The sequence below is a fragment of the Pagrus major genome, chromosome 24 (genome assembly GCF_040436345.1).
Source record: "Pagrus major chromosome 24, Pma_NU_1.0".
NCBI lineage: Eukaryota > Metazoa > Chordata > Actinopteri > Spariformes > Sparidae > Pagrus > Pagrus major.
This window is the reverse complement of record NC_133238.1, coordinates 3,009,222-3,031,962: the sequence shown is the minus strand read 5'-3', so window position 1 is coordinate 3,031,962 and position 22,741 is coordinate 3,009,222. Positions and strand designations below refer to the sequence as shown.

Genomic DNA, 22,741 nt, shown 5'->3' with positions numbered 1-22,741 from the left:
TCACCACTATGTATTTGAACGACAGACGACCATTGCGTGTGACACCCTGGAAGGAGTGTTACTCCTTCATGTGCCCCATCTACAGAGGCCCGCAACTTGTGTCTCATGTGACCATAAACAATGCTTAAGCATTTACATTACAAAAGAAATGTAATCACATGTGTCAAAGACCACCTCGACAAGTTGTCTGAGTGATAATGGTTCTTAATGGTTATTTCCGTTTGTTTTCGAAGCTCAACTTTTATGAGAAGTATGTTTAGGTCGCTGCATAGCTGGACACTACATTTTTATAATAATCCCACAATACAATGTATCACATTCAATGGACTGGATCAGTCATGTGACACTTCAGCTGTCAGTGATGACACAAAAGGCTCAAGATTGGAGCAGTGAATGAATAAGGAGAGATTTCTGACACAGAAAGGAGTTACAATCTCCCCCGATTTAAGACCACCTGTTTTCGTGTAACTGATGTTCCATACTTAGCTCAGGCCACTGAGCTGTCTCCATGTCAACAGTAAATTCTATCTGCTGATAGAGAGAGTGGGATGTGGTTGGAAGTGGATAGTAAGTGGACCTTGTGTTAGGACATTTTTAGCCATATACACATTTTCATTTCCTTTGCTGTTGCCTCTACCTCCATTGTTTGAGAGAGCGCCCTTCCTCCCTGAAATCTCTTTAAAGCCAGCCCTTTAAACCAGTCAGATGTATCATACCACTTTGATCCACAAGAAAATTAAATAAAGAAACAGGAGGTTCTACATGATTTAAGAAAACAAAAATGATGCATTTATAATGATGCAAGAACAAAAGTGCAAGTTTTCAGAGGGTGTGTGTCTGACCAGGATTGGATTCCATTTTGATTCACTCACTTTAGAAGTGGATTGTCCACAAGCTTGTTTGCCTTTACAGGATTATTTGATTCATTTGTTTCCATAATACTGAAGTGGTTTACTACGGCGGCAGCACCCCATACACTTGCCCCCACCTACAAAGATTCTTTGTTGTATTTTTGTTCCACATAAACTCTCAACCTGAGGGGAACACTAATATCATGTTGTGCACTGGTGTTTTATTAAGTGATTGAAGTGAGGTCCAGACACCACCTCTGGTCTGTGTGTTTCTGTGAGACTGAGGGTCACAGATCAGGAGAGAGGAGAGAAAGAAGAAGCTTTATGTGTCTCACTCTAAAGTTGGGGTCATTGAGGGGCAGGATGGCATCCAGAAGAATGGCTCTAGAGCTGGGAAACTGCAGGTTAGACAGGAGGGACAGTTAAAGACAACCTGTCCATTCTTTCAAATGTGCTGTCCTCTGTTTCACAAATGAAGACGAATTAAATAAAAATCAATACTTAACAGTTAGGTGACATGAATAAAGATGCCAGCTGAAAAGCAACCATCCTTGGATACATTTTTAAATTTCAGTCATGATTGAGGGTTTAAAGTTATCCTCCTTTTCACTCCTCTCAGATCTGAAACTTATCCATTAGGACTCAGAGTTTAATCCTTCTTTATTCTTGCCTCCATCACCTTTTGTCGCTCATGAAAGATGGTTTAAAAATCCTTCTTTAATCTTATCCTCTCCAGCTTTATCTGCCTGTGATGACGGAAGTTTCACACCAGCGTCTTCATGTTTCTTGTCTCCAGAAAGTACATTTAAAATTAGTCCACTTGGTAAAATAATTATGAATACACATATACATATAAATTACCTTCTCCAGCTGTTCTATACAGAGGGTGTGGGCGACTATCTTACAGGCAGCACACTTCTTCCGACTGACAGACTTTTGCTAGAAAGAGAAAGAAAGAGGGAGAACATGATCAGTTTGGAGTGATGGAAAGACAACCACAGACTTAAATGACAAGAACAAGGAACAAGAGTGAAATGTGTGTTTTGACGAACAATAATTCAGTAATTTGTTTTATCATCCTCAGTACTTAGGACTGATTTTGGAATAAACAAAATATGAGGCAGTAATGCCGTCTCTGACCACTGAGGGTCAGTCCTGAACTTCAAAATACATAAATATGGTATGTCATATGACTGCTTTGTGTCAGTGTCACATAGGAGTCACTATCAAAGACATCTCAGAGCACTTGGGTATTTGTCTCACACTAATGTAACCTTACACAGATGAAACAGGATGATAATGAAGTGGTTACCTTGCATGGTCTACTCTAATTAAAAACTAGTAAATTGTTGTTGGGAGTGAACAATCTGTCTGTGAACACCAGACCAAAACCACTCAAGGCCTCCACTGGGAAGAGGTCAAAAGTTATGGAGCAGGAGTCAGTGGACAACCTGAGAAAGATCGAGGAGGACATTCACATCAGACGCCAGAGATCAACAGAGACAAAGGTTACCATCTGCTTCCTCAAATATATCACAGTATTCCTGTGATGTCAGCTGAGCCTGTTCCACAGGCAAAATGTTGCCTGTGAGATGTGGATGAAACCTCCAAAACCCTAATTAGAGGACGTTTTAGTAAGGAACTTGGATTACTTTGTTTCAAAGTCAAGAATACACAACCATGCTCAAATCCTTTGCAGCGTTTCCCATTTGGACCTGGATGGTGTAACCCAGACTCAGACACATGATCTGTACAACTAGTTACTGCCACAGTTTCTTCCTGATTTTACATCCTAATATATTAATAACTGGTGCAAAGTCATGAACCTTGGATACAGTATGAAGTAGCAGACCCCAGCTGTTATTGACTTGATGACTGGGGCCTACTCTCATGCCGCTCTGGTCAGTGTAAGAGTGCAGTTTTCTCCAGAGACTGATAGTGTTTGCCAATCTAAACCACTTCTGCTTCTTCGATTGAAGAGGGCTATTCATTTTTTTCAAGCTTTTCCTATGACAGCTGACAGTGTTTGTAGCAGAGTATGAGGGATATGGATTCTGCTTAGACATCTTTACAAGTACTTCAAGTGTTTAGTTGGTGCAGATACTGAAGGAATATGTGACTGACTGTGCAAACATGTTAACAGACATAAGAACATTAGATCTAATAATCAATGGAAAATGCATGCCTTACCCTAACACACTATAAATTTAACTTGGAGAAAATAGTTTCAGAACACGGCAAGGGTGAGAGAAGAGTGAGGAGAGGAACAGGGGGAAAGATCAGAGTCAGGTACTAACCAGCGCTCTGGCAATACAGTGTTGCTCCCCAACATAACAGTAGTCTCCAGATACATTCGTCTCAAACCAGATATGATCTCCATACAGAGCTGAATCCTATAGAGACAAACAAACAGTGACATAGAGAAGGCACAGAGAAGGGCTTAACTAAAAAAATCACATTGTTTTCCATAATGTGGTTTGATGAAAGACATGTCAAATCACTGTAAAATAATTTATACATGGTCTTGTCAGTCAGAGTCAAAACGTGTGCTTATATCTAAGGATTCTGTACAACATTTTTGTCTTAGATTTTAAACCAACTATCTCACAAACAACAATTAAACAGAAATGTAAGGAACTTATAGCATGATAGCAAAAAAAACAAGGAGTGTTATGTTGTGTGATGTCAGAGCTGCTGAGCTGCACAAAGGTAGAGATAAACATTTGAAATAATAAATAACATTTGTGTTTGTTTTTTTAGATCCCTGTTGTGTCACTGTGATACCACCACTCACCGTCCAGTCCACAGTACTGCGGATATTTGCTTCTGGGTCGGTCCTGTTCAGAGATGATGTACTGGGCTGACAGGGCAAATGGTGTAGGCCGGACTTAGCTATCGCTTTCCTGGAAACACAAAGAGACAGAGACTTGAAAATGTTCCTCCTAATAACATTTATAGAGGTAAGAGATTATTTCTTGTAAATCTTAAACTTGAATCTTTTTCTGACCGACATTAAACTAAACAGTTTGAAATCTAATATTCAGAAACGCTCCTTACAGTGTTAACTGTACCTGATCAAACGTAACTTTCACTAACATAACACAAAAGTCTAACTCCAAATGAACTGTGGTCCCTTTTGTGAAGCTGATTCATGTCTTTTAAAGGATGTTCTCTAATGTCAATGGATTCAAATTCAAAAGAAACAAATTCATAATTTGGGGTGTCGCACTTACAGTCATGGTGAAAAAGTTTACATACACTTGTAGAGAACATGTATATCATGGCAGTCTTGAGATCCAACGATTTCTACAGCTCTCATTTTTCTGTGATGGAATGAGTGAACACATACTACTTTGTCACAAAAACATTCATGAAGTTTGGTTCAATAATGAATTTGTTATCAGTCTTCTGAAAATGTGACCCAATCTGCTGGGTCAAAAAATATACATATAGTAATTCTAATATTTAGTTAAATGTCCCTTGGTCATTTTCACCTCAAATAGACCCTTTTGATAGCCATCCACAAGCTTCTGCCAGGCCTCTGGCTGAATTTTTAACCACCCCTCTCGACAGAATCGGTGAAGTTCAATTAAATTTGTTGGCTTCCTGGCACAGACTTGATTCTTAAGCACAGTCCGAATGTTTTCAATAGGGTTCAATTCAGGCCATTCCAAAACCTCAATTCTAGACTCATTGCATCACAGAAAAATGAGAGCTGTAGAAATCATTGGAATTGAAGACTGCCATGATGTACACTGTCTTTACAGCTGGATGCAAACTTTTGACCATGGCTGCAAATGAAGAAATGTCTCACTTTTCCTGCTGTTCAGGGATGAGTAATAAAAAAACAAACAAACAGAGAACTACTACTACTATCTTCCAGTGTGGGCCTTCAAAATAAAAGTATGAAAAATGAAACAAAAATATAAATTTAAATCTGTGTGCTGTGTCTGAACTTTAGTGCCAAACAAAAGAATCTTAGACCAGCTGTGCATATAACACTGTGCAGACACACACCAAAGAGCCTCAACTGGACCCACAAGGGTCACTTTTCCATCATCATCAACGAGACTAGAGCCATGACTAATACCGATCATACATGCTGATACCGATCCTAGTCCAATATAGTCAATAGTAAATATATCAGCTGATATACACACACTTTGTTGCAACGATCCATCAAATGTTGTTATCAAACACTTGTGTTACAACTTTGTTGCCTAAAATGACACCACTGCACTGAAACAGTAAACATCATTGCAAATTTATTGAATTGAGAAAAACGTTTCATATCTGTACACATCAGGCAAGATTTACACCGATACAGATATCTCTGAGAAATATCAACCAATATATCGGTCAGGCTCAGTGCAAGACATGTCTAAATAGACCTGGACAGTTATAAAACATGCATTACAGTGACAGTTTTTATCCATCGATTCCAGAACCACTTATTATGTTCGGAGCTGGAGACCATCCCAGCTCACACTGAGGTACAACTGGACAGGTAACTAGTGTATACTATACTGTACATACTATACTATACACATTCATTCACATTCACACATATGAGCAATTCAATGACCAAAGCAGCATGTCTTCTGACCGTGGAAGCCCACACAGACATAAGGAAAACATGCAGACGGTCATACAGAAATACTTTTTATAAGCCTCGGATCCATAACTTCTATTAGTAAAGAGACTACAATGCATACAATGTGTATGGTGCAGTTAAACACTGAGACTGGCATATTTACCATCAGCTATGTGCTACTTTTGTTAGGTGTATTGCTTTGCACCCACAAAATGCACAGTCTGTTCAAACTAGAGCTGTCATATAGGAAGTAAAGCATTTTTCTTTCTTTGTTTTGCTGCCCTTGTTACAGTTTTACACATCTTAATCAAAAGTAAAATGTGCACTGGATACATTTTTCAAATGATTCAACAAAAATCGCACGCTTTGACAAAAGCTTTTGCACTAAGTGTAAAAAATCTAAACAATCTATGTACAGCAGCAAAGGGCCTATAAGGAAGTGGAAAGGTAATTGTAGCATGTAATATGAGTTCAAAAGGCTTTGCACTGTGTAAAAAATAACTGCGGAAGAAAATGGTCAACAAGGGTTATCAAGTTATCACATTCTGTTTAATTTAAGTTTTACACTGTGTCTCAACTTTTTTGGAACCTGGGTTGTATACGTATCTCTGTAAATATGTATTTCTACGTTTTACACTCGTGTCCTTTATTTCAACATGTTGGTTTATTATCAAAAAGGCACAATGAGGAATGGAAAAGAACAAGTCTTGCAGCACCCCAGAGCCCTGTACTACGGAGCAAGTTCAACAGGATATGTTTTCAATATCTGGCCTCACTAAGCCTGTCAATTGCAATCATGTAAAGCAGTCATACGAAGGTGGTTATCTATCGATGAGCGTGTTCGCATAAAAGGAGAGGTGTGTTTGCAGGCTGGTTTCCATGAGTGAGTACAATTTGAGGTGAATAAAAGGAACTGTTGGGCCTTGGCTGAGGTGTGCGCTCTACTGAGTGCCATTCTTTTTTTCATGTTTCAACAATTAAACTTTGGAAACTGAAGCTAGTTTATTTCATGAGTTACTGCTCTCAACAAGGCCAGTTTTTTTTTTTTATTATTTGATATGTTTGCATAGGCTACAGTCTATTTATTAATTCATTTGTTTATAGGCCGACATATTAGCAAAATCATTTTTCTATGTGTTATGGCTGTAATTTATTTTATGTTTTTATTTTTTTTATTTTTTTTGCACAATTTGTAGCAGTGTTTGTTTAAAAAAACTGGGAATTCATGAAGTCCCATTTCATACTCGTCTCTCATTACACTCATAATTATAATAATAGCAAAGTCTATAAGTAAATGATGACACAAGGTTTGAGGAAAGCATGTTAGAGATAGGCCTGGGTAATTCTAACTGAAGGTTTGAAGCTCAAAAAATGGTTTTCAGGACAGCTCTCGACCAAACCAGTACAAGTACAAGCACACTATGTTATCCTGCGCGTGTGTGTGTGTGTGTGCCCGTGTGTGTTTATTACATACGATAGGAAGTCCTCCCATGTATCCAGATAAGGATCATAGTACATGGTTCCCTCTGGTTGCCCCAGTGGTGAAGAACAGCTTTTATGGAGTGCAGACCCAGAGTAGCCCACATCTGTTTCAGCATCCCCTGGCTCAGCCCCCTGACCCAGACTGGGGCTGGTTGTGGAAGTCTGGATTGGTTTTTTTAAAGTTGAGTGAACTTCACTTGACTCTTGTCGATTATATCGACCATAAGCTCCATAACCTGTTTCACTGCTCAAAAACACAGAGTCAGATCCCAGGAGGTGGGAGGAGTTTCGCCTCAGACAGCGAGGAGGGCGCACCAAGGGGCGGGATGTCATGTTTTCCGTAATGAATGTCTGTGTAAAGTGACTCCAATCTTTTAGTCCTCCAGATCTGTTCTCTACTTCTTCATCACTCTCTTCCTCGCCATCTGACTCAGAACAGGAACACAGGGACACATCTAGTTCCTCCTCTTTCACTCCTCTGCCCATCTGGACTACACTGGCAAGTAACATGGATGATCCAAGTAAATGAGGTTCAATGGATTTTAATTTAGGAGAATGTCGATATCGCACAGCCAGTCCACGATGAACAAAGGGGACAGTGCCAGAGGCACCACGAGCATGCTGAGGTTTATACTGAAATCCCCTTCTTCCTCTCTTGGTGGCTACATTTAGTCTCTCAACTCCTCTTCCAAATTCTCCAATTGTTTCACTTGTGTTTGTTAATCCTAGCTCTATAATGGACTGTCGCTTCTGTCCACTGGCCACCAGTAAGCCAACACTGGGGCGCCTGCGCGTATCAGTACAAACTGGAGGTAAGCCAATGGAGGAGCGTCTGGACTGTACTAATGCTACAGAGGGCAGACCAACACTCGAGCGCCTTCTTGCTTTACTGGTCTGAACAGAAGGACCAGGCTGACGCACTGCAACAGGATGCTTCTGCCGTTTTTGACGACGGAGGAAATGGCGTTGGAAGAAAAGATCCATCACGTCTTGCTTGAAGTGCAGTGCAATATGGAAGGTATCAAAAATTATATGTGGCATCTGATAAGAGATGCTTGGGAAAAGAACACAGTAGTGCCTTTTTTCTGTCTTCTTTGACACCAAGCTAAAGGTCAAAGGTCAGATGGATCCATGATAATTGGGTTGCCTCCACCAAAGTTAGTAGAAGATGAAAGTCTAGCTTCTGCTGGTCGCCTTCTCTCCAGTCTTCCTTTAGAAATGCTGAAAGGGCAAACAGGCTTTTTTGTTAATTAAATCTATGTTGTTTGCTAGATGATGACATCAACAGTTGTTTCCACAAGCCTTACTGATAGAATAAGTAGTTGCTTCCAAACAATAAATAATAACTAACTCCAAAAAGTCCTCAAGACAAAGTAAAAAATGTAATTCAAACAAATTCAAAGGTTCAGTTGTTCCCATGTTTGACCATCTGTTAAATACTTTCCATGGATCCCTGATGCAGTGCTGCTTTGTTCTTTAAGTCATCAAAACTGGTATCAACCAGTAGCCCCTTCACTGGTTCTCTCAACGTTCACTGTATGGTTGATTCATTAACTCATTCTTTTTAAATAGTATTAAGGACAACTGATGTAGTGTTTTGACGGCATGAGTGCTGCATTGTAATATGAACAGAAATTTGAGCACAATCTTAAAAGTAAAACCCATGTTTACAGCATCCTGTCATCCCACCATTGGAGATGACAGGGTGCTGTTGGTCTCCATTCCTATGGCACAATATGACCAGCATTCAGAATGCAGCCCTGCCCCACACATGTGCAGCTAGGGATGTGATTTCCAGTTTCATCAATTTCATCAATGCATTTCCAGACATGAGTTGGCCTCCCAACATGCTGAAATTAGGGTGAATTAAGGGGGCAAGAAAAATAAATCTTATTTTAATGTGTTTACACACTAAAACTATAGAGTATAACACTCAACAGATCATCACTACTTTAGACATATTTCTCTTCTGGTATTTTTAATCTTGCTTTTCATCTCTCTTTTCCGATACTTATCAGACAACAGTAACTAGAGACTGTCTTGTGTTGGGATCACACCAGCCACAACCCATGACTACCAAGTAGCCACTACTTCATTATTACATAAGACCACACCTATGTTTGAAATCAGCTTTCATTTTGATTTTAACTAGACACCTGTAGTTTCATGACAACATCTAGTGATGCTATCACAATGACAAAATCTGCCCACAGACATAGAAACAACTGGCAAAATACAAAATACAAAATGTATGCTTCTGAATTTGATACAAGCAACATGATTCAAACAAGTTGGGACAATGCACTCAACACATTTTTAGTTCTTGATTTAGCTCTTTGGCCTCTTAGATTCTGTGACTAAAGGGCAAAAAGGCCCATAAGTGTACTGAGTTCAGCCAGAGTCGAGCTCTGATTTCTCTTCATTTCCCCAGGGCTTTATGGGATTATTTTTCCTATAGTGCACTGCAGAGAAGTATCATGTGTCGCTTCGAGCACTGGGGTATTTGGTGAACCAAATTTTGCTGAGTCTCACAGTATCAATTTTTGCTGTGATTAGCAGAAGCGTGAGCTTAAGGTAAATTGAGAGAGGACTCTTTCCGTCCACGTGCAAACTAATCTGAACTCAATAGCTTCATCGTAGAGCAAAGCCACAGATGTAACTATATTTTTCTAGCATGGAAATGGAGTAAATTTGTGCAATGCCATCGTATCGACTAAAACTTCTGAGAATGATGGCAGATACATTTGTGCCTTTGGCCTGCGAACCACATTGACAGTGCTGACCTTGAGGGTTTGTTTGAGGGAACGGACACAGACACTCTAAAGAAAGGAAGCTACCATATTAGAACAGTTGCACATCCTCCGAGAATTAAATTCACTGTGCCTCTTTCTGGCCAAAATGGGCAGATTAATCCTGTTGAATGGATACTGTGAAAAAATGTACCTCATTAGACTATAATCGCAAACTAAACTAAACTAAACTAAACATTAGAACCTTGACTGAACTAACTGTGAAATGATTCACTCCTTTTATCATAATCGCTCTGTCCACTAACTTTCAGCATGACATTAAATAGCTGTTGTGCTTTCAGCTGCAGAGACAGTTTAGCGCAGTCCACAGCAAACATGACTCTAAGAAAATGCTTGTGAGAAAAATGACAGGAATAGGCCCCAAACGGCTGCTGATTATGGTACTGATCAACCAGACTTTAAAAGCAACGAAGTCACAGAATGTGTGACATTCAAATGTTTATTTTTATACTCCAGTTTTCAAAAGGATATTTGCATCATTCATATTTCAACCAATATTTGGTTGTTTTAATGTGAAGCATAAATAACTTGCCATTTACTGGAAAGCTATAAACAAAAAAGAGCTCTGTGGTTATAATGAAGAGGAAATGAACAGAAGATCAGTTCCTTAACTGTATCTAGTTTTACCAGTGAATAAGAAACAGAATGACGAGGACAGGGGCACAACGCACTGTTGCAGACCACACCACCGCAAACTAACCTAAGTCAGTACAACAGATATGACTATAGCTAAGAGAATGGGACAGGAAACATGACATGTGGTGTGATCAGTGCTGTTCTGACATTTAGAGTGTTTTAGAGCTGATCAGATGTGCACAAGACATTTGATGTGCAGATAAAAAAGCAGCTGAGAACTGAAACCACCATAAAGTCTAACAGGAAGTCCCATCACAGAGAACCATCAGCACACTCGAACCTCTGCTGTTCACATAATCCCACCACCAACATTAAACTGATAAGTACTCTATGTCCTAATGCTCAAAGGTCAGGAGTCATCACCGTGATGACTGGCTTTAATGTATTTACATACATTAATGTATTTACATACATTAAAGCGTCGTCAATTACATTCAGGCTAGTTTACCACTGAAAAAAAAGTATATAAGTAGCAAATCGGCTCTTTATTAAACATTACAAAGCACTTTTTATGAATTATTCTGCATGATCATATTCTATAATTACTTGGCCAAACAGAGCTTTTACTTAATAACGTCCTAATGTTTATTGATAGTAAGTAATGGTTGTTGCACAAGAATTACAATCTTAATATGCTATGTTTAGTTATAAAGTGGAAGTTCCATAAGAATAGTCATTCTCACTTAATAACTATGGCCTATTTTTTTATGTAACAAAACACACAAATACAAGTGCTAAATGCACAATATGTAACTTCTGCCTCCAGGGGTCTTTCAAGGAAAACAAAATGAAAGATATTTGCAGAGTGTTGTGTGTGGAGGGTTGGGCAAAGTTGGCACATAGCCATTGAGAGTCAGAGTGAGGTGTAGAGCGAGAGCTTCTGGAATAAAACCCGGAGCCATTTACAGACAGGAGGAGAGCTCAGAGATTACATTTTAACTTTTGTCATCAATAACTGGATTTGTCCTCACTCCCGTTTATGAACCTTACTGCATTAGCAATCCACAGAGGTAACCTCCAAAGTTAAGCTGGAGGGGAGACGTACTTTGCTAAGAGAGAGAACCAGTGAGTCTGGTGAATGCTGAGATTAGAGAGAGTTGACCTGAATTCAAACACATAGTCACACACATCCTAGGTGTGCCGTTACTTGCTAACATTAGCTTATGGCTAATGTACAGTAAAGTAATCTGGCTGTTTCGGGCAAATAAACACTGTGAATGAAAATAAACACAAATGATGACCCCTGCTTTGCTAGTCTTGAACACACCATTAAACAACCACTTTTGCTGATTACAATCTATCTGATATGTCTAAGGCACAAATGATCATGAACAAGGTAATGTTTCAAAGTTTAATATTTCATGTGTCCACTCATGTGTCCACTAGTTAAGCACATACACGGAGTCACTGAACACCTAAAGTATTGATAAAACGCCTTGTTTACGTCAAATTAAGGATAAATCATACGCAAAAATCCCCTAGAACTCCTAATGGGGAGTTAGTTAAAGGTGAAGGCCCCTTTGTTGTCCTAGACCCTACGTCAGAGATAGGGAAACTCATGTCATAGGTTAGTTATGAATCGTATAAGGTAAATTGACAGGTGTCTAAAGCGGGAGAAAAGACCCCATTTGTGGAAAAACAAGACAAAAAAACGTATAAATGAAACTGCATTTTGTTATGTTCTCTAGTACCATACTCTGCAGACTGTGGGGCTCATTCTTTGCTAATTAAAAGAATTAAGGACAAGAAGACTTTCCTATTTTATTTTTTATATTATTAACAGTTATTCCACAACATCACCTTAAGTTTAGTCTTGCTGCTGGCTTCCCTATCTCGGAAGTAGCCACAGCGACCTAGTGAAATGTACTGTTACTGTGAGTAAACTTGTGGATTTCTCTGGGTTTTAACATTGTTGGAAACTTTTGGGATAATGTAAGTACACAATTGAACAAACATGTATAACAAAGGTGCAGTGGTTTTTTGGCCATTTTAACGCAGAATTCCTTCATATCACATCTTTACAAGTGTCCAAATAACTCTACATTAAGTCTTTTTAACTCTGAATATGTTCCACATTCTAAAGTGAGGTCTTTCCATGACTCATTTTCTAGTAACTTGACACCTGTTCACCCACACTGGTTTGACTTGTGTTTTTAGTAATGAGCAAGTACCAAGAACCTTGTATACACTAACATGCATGCACGGCCAGACTGGCAAAGAACAGAGAAGCTCAGATGACAACACACACAAAGAGAGTGTGACTTCATTCTCTCCTCAGGACGCCATTACTCAGCTACAACTTTACATAGCAAATAGTTGCAAATGGTATTCATTATCAAGATCTCATTTAACCTTTAATCCTGGGGTGGGTAGTATTTTCATGGTTCATGGATTGTAGAACATTTATTGCCTGCTGCTCTTGTACTTGTGTTTATTGGCAGATTGCAAACTAACTGAAAAGGTGCACACCACCTACTGTATTGAAGTGTGTAGATGTCATGCTTGTTAAGTCCATGAAATCAATTTGGTTTTGTATTATCATCATTTATCAACAAAATTTTCACCGATACAGATAAATAGCCGATAATACAAATTTCCTAATGTATATTGCACATCTCTGGCAGTTACACCTTTCAAACATCTCGCTGGAATTCCTCTCTGAGTGACTGCCTTGTAGTAAGACTAATGTCCCTTGGTTTCATTTACTCGTCTTGACATGACTGGACTTTAAAATAAGTTACCAAATCCACCAAATACGCAAGAGCAGGCTGAATCAGATAATACAGACTATCCAAACATGCATTCTGAAGGCTACTCACTAAGTAAACACCGATCAGGCATAACATTATGACCACCTGCCTAATACTGTGAAGGTTCCCCTTGTGCAGCCAAAACAGCTCTGACCTGTCAAGACATGGACTTAAGACCTCTGAGGCTGTCCTGTGGTGTCTGGCACCAGGGCGTTTTATAGTGGATCCTCTGGGTCCTGTATGTTGGATGGTTTCCCAGCAGAACATCGCATTGTGATGAGATGATCAATGTTATTCACATCACCTGTCAGTGGTTTTAATGTTGTGGCTGATCGGTGTATTTGTTAATGGCAAATATTGGCTTTTTGCAGTTACCTCATATCGGCCAAGTGTCATTGCAGAAACATAAAGTTGTGTGTGTGTGTGAAGGTATTGCAGTTTGTCCAGCAGAGAGCACTGACAGGTTGATTTTTATACTGTAAAATGTCCCGCTAAAGACATGTACTTTGTATCACAGTGACCATCAGGCTGATATACTGTATCATTATTAGATTTTTATGAACTTTCTAATATCGATTTCCCGTTTTAAACTGTAAATAATACATGCTTAGCAGAGATTTACTCTTATTACAATTTAAAACTGCTTTACTCTGATCCTTCCCTCTCTATCCTTCATCTCATCTTTGCCTCTAAACAACATGACTGTGTGTGTGTGTGTGTGTGTGTGTGTGTGTGTGTGTGTGTGTGTGTGTGTGTGTGTGTGTGTGTGTGCGTGTGCGTGTGTGTTGCTGTTATGTAATAGCTGCTTTCTACAATGATAATCCCTAACCATAACAGGGGAGAGTAAAGGAGGGATGAGATGAGATGAGAGTACTCAGTAATAAAACATTACCCACCTGAGTGTGTATTTGCATGTCAACACAGCTTAACGCTCTTTGTCTGGCTGAACTGAGACTGAAAAACACTGACATATTTTAATCTGCATATAGAGGCAAGAGAACATCTTTCTGTCTCTCGATCCAGAAATAGAGTTTCTATTGAAGAGAACAGGGCTCCTTTTAAAGATGGAGCAGTAGCTGCTTAAAACATGTCATACAGCCAGGGCTGAGGAAAGACTGACATCAGACAGTTATAGTAGAGAGTCATTAATAATAATTTTGTTCTTCTGTTCTATTTTTCCAATTTTGTTGACCCTCAGTCCTTGAGGCCTGACTAATAAGTTGCTGATAATACTGGTAATACCTGGTTCACCAGCGCTTTACAAGAAAAGGCACTCACTATCAATCTTGGGCAAGTGATTTCAAAAATATCATGTGTTACATTTTACTGGTTAATATCATCTGAGAGTACTATGTTTCTTTACACGTTTCAATGCAGAGTAATGCGTTACATTACACCAAAATAACTGCAAAAGGAAGACTGGGCATTATACAATGGAATAGTATCAAATTGTTTCACTACCATAGCCTCAGATAAACCTGATCTCCATTGATTATAAAAAAACTTTTACTATTATTCTAAACTTATCATCATCATTTTCTTCTGTTCTGTCTTTAGCTGCATTTAGAAAAACAACTGAAAAAACTTCACTCTGTGTAACCAGAGCTGATTGGCCTTCGCTACTGAGCACTTGCGATGCTCCAGTTTATATACACTTGTAAAGAAAATGTATAATCATGGCAGTCTTGATTTTTTTTTTCATTTTTCTGAGATGAATGAGTGGAACACATACTATTTTGTCACAAAAAACATTCATGAAGTTTGGTTCAATAATGAATTTATTATAGGTCTTCTGAAAATGTGACCAAATCTGCTGGGTCAAAATTATACATACAGCAACTTGAACAATCAATTTTGGTGGTTATAGAAAGCTCTGTCAATCAAATTTGCTTTGTAGCATGGCCTCTTAACTTCTTCTGAGTGGTTATGATTGGTAACAGGTGATGACTTTTCTGGGCCATTTTAATAGGGCTTGTTTGATACACCCACTAGACTCAGCCACAAACACTACTGCTGTGTGGCTGTTTTGCTGCCATTGGATCTTGTACTCTAAAGAAAGTAAATCGAATAATAAAGAAGGAGGACTATCTCCAGAATCTACAGGAAAACTCTTCAGGAATACTCAAGAACAAACAAAGTCCAGAGTTGAACCCCATCGTGAACATGTGGACTATGCTGAATAAACAAGTCCATGCCACGAAGCAGACAAATTTAGTTGAACTTCAACAATTCTGTCAAGCGTAGGTGTTAAAAATTCAGCCAGAGGACTACCATATGCTTGTGGATGGCTATCAAAAGAACCTAAATGAGTTGAAAATGACCAAGGGACATTTAACCACATATTAGAATTACTGTATGTATATTTTTGTACATTTGTACATTTTCAGAAGACCTATAATAAATTCATTAGTGAACTAAACTTAAATAATCTTTGTGAAAAAAGTAGTATATGTTCCACTCATTCCATCACAAAAGAGTTGTAGAAATCATTGGAACTCAAGACTGCCATGATATACATGTTGCAAGGATGCACAGGTTTTTTTCAGCACCTGTGACATAAATGAGGCATGATACACAGCTGGAACATTCAAACCACAGTGGGAGCGGGACTGTTGCCTCATATTCAAAGGTTCTATTAGTTATTTAAGATGATCTATTGTGCAAACAAACTCTCTGTCCATCATTGATTGGGAAGCACCACATACGGCTCTGTTCTAATCTCATTCCTTAATAATATTTCACCTTGATATTACTTATGTCACATTATACCATGTTGTGAATTAAATTAAAAGTAAATATACAAGTTGTCATGAACACTGATATCATAAAATACAGCAGTAGACTACAACAAAACAATGGACAGATGATGCAGTTGTGCCACATGTTATAATCAATTCATAGCTATAGCTACTTCATAACTATGTTGAACTGCCCCAATCAGCAGGTCAGCACCATCTGTCTGTGCCTTCCAAAGCTCTTTCAGATCTGCTGAAAAGATAATCTGTTTTATGATGTGACAACAACATGGCTAAAGTTGGGTTAGGTTTAGGAAGCAAACTTAAATTCCTTGGATATGTTTTGGGAAAGATCAAGGGTTAGGGTTAGTGTGAGTGTGAGTAGTCTTACGTACAAAAAGTGCATGGCATTTGTTGAATAAGTAACCACCTCAGGTGAACTGCCTGGGTGCACTTCATGGAGAAAATAAAGAGGTTTTGTCAGTGTGTGTGCAAGTGTGTGAGACTATCCAGGGCTCTGTGCTGTTGGGTTAAATATTTACATGAAAAACTGGGCGCCATGCAAATACTGCTATAAATAGTGTTCTAAAGCAATGTGATTTTCCTCTACTAGGGTCAGACCAAGCCTTCCAGCTAACTGCAGCAATGCAATGACAGCTAGTTCTCATCTCTGTACAGCTCTACAAAGGGTGAATATGACAGGGTGATATATATGTCATACTGTCTTTCAGTGATGTGAAGTCGAGTCATTGTGAATCGGACTCAAGTCAACTCGAGGTACTGTTTTAAGATAATAAGAAATAAGATAATCCTGTCATTAGTCCTACAATGGGGAAATTTGCAATATTACAGCAGCAGAGGGGATAGCAAAAACAGGGAGCATCAATTATAACAGTAGTAATAAATAAGTAATACAAATATACAAAATATAAGTAAAAAAAAAGCAGTAGAAAGAATATAATCAATATTAATAAGAAACAAGAAACTCCAAAAATATTTACGCTATTGCACATTAACAAGAGTACTTCCAATATTTCACCCTGAGATGCAGAAATTGCACATTGGTATAATGAGATTGCACAGTTTGTATTTGATTTAGTGTGTGTATGCGGTCTACTGGGAGCAGTGCTGGTTGTACAGTCTAACAGCCGCAGGAAGGAAGGACCTGCGATATCACTCCTTCACACACTTATGGTGAAGCAGCCAGTCGCTGAAGCTGAAGCTGAAGCGAAAGCAAAAGCTACGTTTTTATGACTTATAATATGACTTGACAGAAAATAAATGACTTGAAACACAACTTGGCACAACCAACCACTCAAAGTGTTTATAACACTTGTCACCTTCACCCATTCGCACACACATTCATACACTGATGAATGCAAGGTGCTGCTTTCTATCCAAAGTGCCCCAAAAAACTTTTTCATCCCAACCATGTTGGGTCTGGTCCTGGTGTTTGGAAAAAGAGGCAGGGAAAGGAAAATAAAGTATTGGCAACACTGCATGAAGTCAGCCAAGACGTCTTAGATGCAATCAAATATTCACCACTTCACCACCTCCTTTCCTAACCACTTTTTATTAACCCTGATGGAAAACTTCATGAAAAATGGAAAAATGTGAAGGAGATTTCATAAGGACTTAGTAAAGGACAACTGCTGTGGTGAGAGCACTGGTCGTGGGTCAAAACCATAGCCTCATAGCGTCCAGATGCTGTCTCTCCCTTCTCGTCTCATTGCATTTGTCAAGCATTAGTTCAATGTTGTTGACTGTGTTATCATTGTGGCATAGCCTACAGTTTTGTTGTCTGCTGTAGAAAAGTATTTCATATTATGTTAGTATGATTGTAAAATAAAACGTTCATACTAAACATCTCTGCACTAACAACTAACACCATTTTTATACTTCTATTATGTCTGTACAGGAAAGATGGTGGTCTTGGGTAAATACTGAGAAAGTCAACAGTGAGGTGAAGCATGTGATTGGATGTGTTTGTTTTAAAAATACTTCACCAAGACCATGATCTTTTCCTAACCTTGCAGAATTTGGATGCAAAGTCACACCACTGCTTTGAAACACTATGGACCAGATACATAAAAGTCTGTATAGATTCACGACTACAATTGTGTGTTCACACGAGGCAGAAACACATATGTTCATTCTTTTTGTGTGGTTTACATGCCTGCTGGCTAAGAGCGGTAAGTGACTCAAGTATTGTACTCAAGACAATTTTGAAGTACTTGTAGGCTACTTTCATTTTATGCTACTATGTGACCTCTGTGAGATGTCTCCTGCTTGGCACTAGTAAATGTCATCATTCTAAACCATTGTTTTGGCTGATTGCCACATTATATCTTCAACACGATGAGGTCCTTCTAACATTCAATCATGTGGTTAATTATAATTAACTAATGTTGCATGGGTCGCATGTGCATGTGAACACACACTTGAGCATGTGTCTTAGATTTGCAAACAAATTAAACAAATAGCACCACACCCATGGCAATATTGCAGCAGAAAAAGCATTTTCCACATCGAGGACCATTATAAAATGTTAATTTAAAAATTCACAGGGTCAAATTAAAAAATAGGATTACCAGGAATGTACTGGCTCCCATGTCAACTAGAATGGCACTGAGTAGACCGCCTCCGGCAAGGCACAATAGTCCCTTTAATTCAATCACACCTAATCCAGTATCAAATAAAACATCTGCTAGAGTCAGATTCCTATTTGGATCCGCATCAAATTGTGTGGAAAAAAGCCTTATCTTGCAATGTTAAAGAAAGTGAGAAAAAGCTTCTGGATCCGTCCCCTTATCCGGATCCAAACCAAAGCTTAATGTGGTCTAATCTGGGCCGAGACCTATCCTCCATCCAAGTTTTGTTGAAATCTGTTCAGTAGTGTACTTACTGTAATCCTGCTAAACAACCAACCAAGGGTGAAAACAAAACCTCCTTGGCAGCGGTAATAAAAAGAATGATAAATTCACCACTCATAAATAATCTAATATTCCGTTTATAAATGTGCCTCTGAGTAACATTCTACTGAAAGCTGTGTAGACGGCAAAATAATAACACAGTCAGTGAAATAGGTAAACAACCTCAACAATGTTTTACTCTCAGGTTACATCTCTCACCTTGTATTTCATGTCCAACTCATCATTTCACCCGCAGCTATCGCTAGAATGTGTGAGGCATCCACATTCTCCCCACACTATCTCCCTTCATAAATATCAGTGTATGTGTCAGCAAAGGCCTACTCACGGTTTATATGCATACACATTGTTTATACATTTGGCTCCAGTTCTTTGTACGCCCACCATTCATTCCGACCACCTCCCTATGACTCATGTGCAGCACAAAGTGAAGTGTTTAAAAGTATCTTGTAGAAGACAGAGTAGCAGGGTGGCTTTCAGTTAAAATAGGCCTCAGAAAACCTTCACCCCACTAAAACACCTCCTGTCTCAGTGTGCAAAACTCAGTCGTTCGACATTCAAACATCGACAGTGAGCTGGGAGTAAATTTGGGGATTTGGAGCACTAAAGGAAGTGAGGTTTTAACTTTTAACTCATTTCTATTATGTTTTAATGCGGCAGAAGACAGTACAGGGAACACGCACTTCCTATTTTCCTTAGCAGCTTTCACAGTGACTGCCTCAGACTTTTGTTTAACTTTTCACAGCCTCTCTCGCTCTCTCTATCCCCCCCTCTCCCCCTCTCCAATGAGATATGTTTTCAGAGAAAACAGTAACCATCTCATTATCACACACTCTCTCTGTAGTCAGTCTACATGGTGACAACATGTTTTTACACTAAACAGCAGCTTAAATACCAGCCCACACACACAAAACATATTTCCACAAACACACATATACAGGCACCAAAGTAATCTTGCTCAGCATAATTCCCCACACCTTTACAGGCACGTAGACACTGAAAAGCACAGCATAAGGGTATACTTTTAAAGAATTGCATAATTTTATTGAACATTAGCTCAGTGTTGTTGGTATCATTTAGTAACTGTCAAAAGATCTTCTCTAAGAGTGATGGACATGGAAACAGTTTGCCAATATAGCTTCATAAACTATGTGAACAGCTGCTCCTTATAATTTGCTTTTCCTGGGACTTGCCCCCAAAAAAATCGTACAATACTACAAGCGACACCTTTTACATTTAACCAAACTTTTTTCATTTAAAGTTAATAAAAAATAAACAGTACAATAAACCTCAAAGCTTTACAAGAACTACTTCAAGTGCAAAGAAGACCAAGGAGTCCAGGCTGTCACAGACTTTCCTCCACAGTCACCTGACCTTAACCCCATCAAACATTTATTGGGGCACTTGAAGACTGAGAGAGCCAGTTTTGTTGAACACTGTCAACTCATGCTGGAATAACACGAGTCATCAGGTTTGGCTAAAACTTGACAAGTCCATAATGCCATTAAAGCAAAAGGGGAACGTACCAAACACCGAGATACGAAATGCATTTAGATTCAATTACCTTCTCAGCTGACTTACTGTGAAAGGACACTAAATGCTTGTGTTTCAAATATTTTACTTGTTGTTGATAGTTTCTCTGCATATGTGCACATTGTAAAGTTGGTTTTGAAAGTAATTATAGCCTGTATGCTGGTTTGTCGTGTTAAGCACTGTCAGTAAAATAAGAAAAAGAATAAGAATAATGACACCGTACGACAAAAATGTATAGTTTGTTGGAGTTTTAAATACTGTTTGAGGTGAGGCCTATGTAACTGCTGCATATTTAGAAGTTCCTACTGAACTACAGGATTGTACCTGCCAACATTTTAACACACTTTAAAACAAAATACAAATCAAATACTAAAAAAAAGTGCTCAAACTCCTCCTACAATGGAGTCACCATGGATAAAACCCAAAACCTACAGTTGTTGGAAACACAAGCAAACATGACACAACCATGAGCCTGCTGATTCTTTATGATCCACAATTTTGCCTCATTTGTGATGAGAGTTGCCACATATCAGCTGCTTATGTTGCCCTTTGCCTTGGTTGACTGAAAACTAGGAAGAACACAGCACTGCATCAGCCCACAACAAACCCCACTGACAGCACTGTCTATTACTGAGTTCACTTTCGTTGAGTTGTAGACTGGATTGTTTATTTTATTTTTCATAATCCATTACAACAACCCGAAAGACAAATGATTTCTACCACTGTGTGAAATGAATTCTTGCTAAATTAAACATTTTTAGAATGTTAAAAAAGCTCATGCAGCATACTTTATAATTAAATATACAAAAAACAACGAATAAATTAGGAGCCAACCTGAAAAACGAGGAGAAAACTATCCATCCATGCTTCTTTCTCATATATGTAACTGCCAAGCTCACACTAAACCCCTGTGTACAGTGACCGCTAATGGGGAGCAGAGGAAGAGAGAGAAAGAGAGAGAGACAGAGAGGGTGTGGCTCAGAGAGAGAGCGAGAGCCTGAGAAAGGACTAAAATATCTTAGTGTACTTCCTGACAAGCTGAACGCACAACTGTCGGAATAATATTCACACACGCGCGCGCACACACACCTACAGACACACACACACTCACACACACACACTGAGAGAAAAGAAAGAGGAAACAGAAAAGGCCTAGGAAAGCTCGGGTGACTGTCACTAAAATGTGCGGTACATCCCCTTTCTACGCTGTATGAATATTTCAATGATACATTACATAAACTAGATGTGTGAATTCAGGATTTAATATATGGAAACCGATCATTTTTCAAATTCATATTTCCAATATACCAACCAATTTGGTATTGCTTTATATTTGTGTTTTGTTTGTTTTTTTAATCTTTTTTCTATGTTGTTAATCTTCAAATAATGACTAAAAATACAAATAAGTCATTTTTATTTCCACACACTTTAATGAATAATGAACTTCTACACAAATGTGCATGTTTTTCATGGGTCACTGGGTTTATATTGGGATTCAGGAGTGAGTAAAACACCAACAACATAGGCAACATAGGGTGCAATGATTTATTGTCTTCAAACTGAAATCACAATTTGCAAGAGTGAGAGAGCTGCAGTTTTATAACTCTCACTGTTAGCTATGTTTGAACAAGCAAAGCAAGCTGACAGCTGTACTGACAGCTTTCACCGGTACATTTGGGTTGCTTTCCCATCAGGGACCTGGGTACGGATCTGGGTACACATGACCCCAGTTAAGGTTTGAATCAGGTGTGAAAACAACTGTACCAAAACACGGAAGCGGACTGCTATGATTGCTATGCTATGTGTTAATGACACAAGTATTTGCTTTTTCTTTGTGCATGTTTGTGGCTTGCAAACCAACTAGTGTATGTACGCAAGTGAACTTGGATACAGAAAAACATTACTAATGAGAAAACTGGCTGGCGGGGAAGAAGGGAAGGGGTACAGCAATGTGAGAACACCCTTCATCTTCAGGTGCAGCCAGCAAATTAAAATTATACCGAAATAAAAATCTTAGGTCTTGTGCTACCCAGTCAATGGGCTCCTCTGACTTTGTACTCTTTACACTCAAAGATGGAAAGAAACACCACAGCACAATATTTTTAAAAGTAGCGTTGTTTTGTTGTTAAGAGAGCTGATTGTCTCACTTTATGTTCACACTAGCTAGCAGAGAAAAGACCGGCCGAATTAGCCACAAGTGACAACACTGACAGTTGTGTGTTAAATGTGTCTATCTAAGCTGGAAGCACAACTGTTGCTGTTGTTACGGTTGGCATGACAACTGCGACCCTGTTGCCGTGGGAATGATGTCTCCTATCCACATGATGACTATTGACCCACAGGCAAGGTTATACACACATACACATATTCACACACAAACACACACATAAATATAATCTGGATCCTGTGTCCAGTCAGCG

At 38.9% G+C, this 22,741-nt stretch overlaps 1 protein-coding gene across 6 annotated transcripts in view; it reads right to left on the bottom strand.

Moving 5' to 3' along the window:
- Positions 1-22,741, bottom strand: part of LOC140992105 (diacylglycerol kinase zeta-like) — a 103,783-nt gene that overhangs the window by 63,394 nt on the left and 17,648 nt on the right. For 2 of the 6 annotated variants that reach the window (XM_073462356.1, XM_073462357.1), the window contains exons 1-5: positions 6,920-8,148; positions 3,646-3,754; positions 3,149-3,244; positions 1,713-1,790; positions 1,187-1,249 (exon numbers count right to left, since the gene is read on the bottom strand). In XM_073462356.1, coding sequence (XP_073318457.1) covers positions 1,187-1,249; positions 1,713-1,790; positions 3,149-3,244; positions 3,646-3,754; positions 6,920-7,968 — 1,395 coding nt within the window. In that variant the 5' untranslated portion in view covers positions 7,969-8,148. Of the gene's footprint in view, positions 1-1,186; positions 1,250-1,712; positions 1,791-3,148; positions 3,245-3,645; positions 3,755-6,919; positions 8,149-21,155; positions 21,262-22,741 lie in introns of those variants that run through there. The other 4 variants (XM_073462360.1, XM_073462359.1, XM_073462361.1 and 1 more) reach the window with 3 other exon arrangements.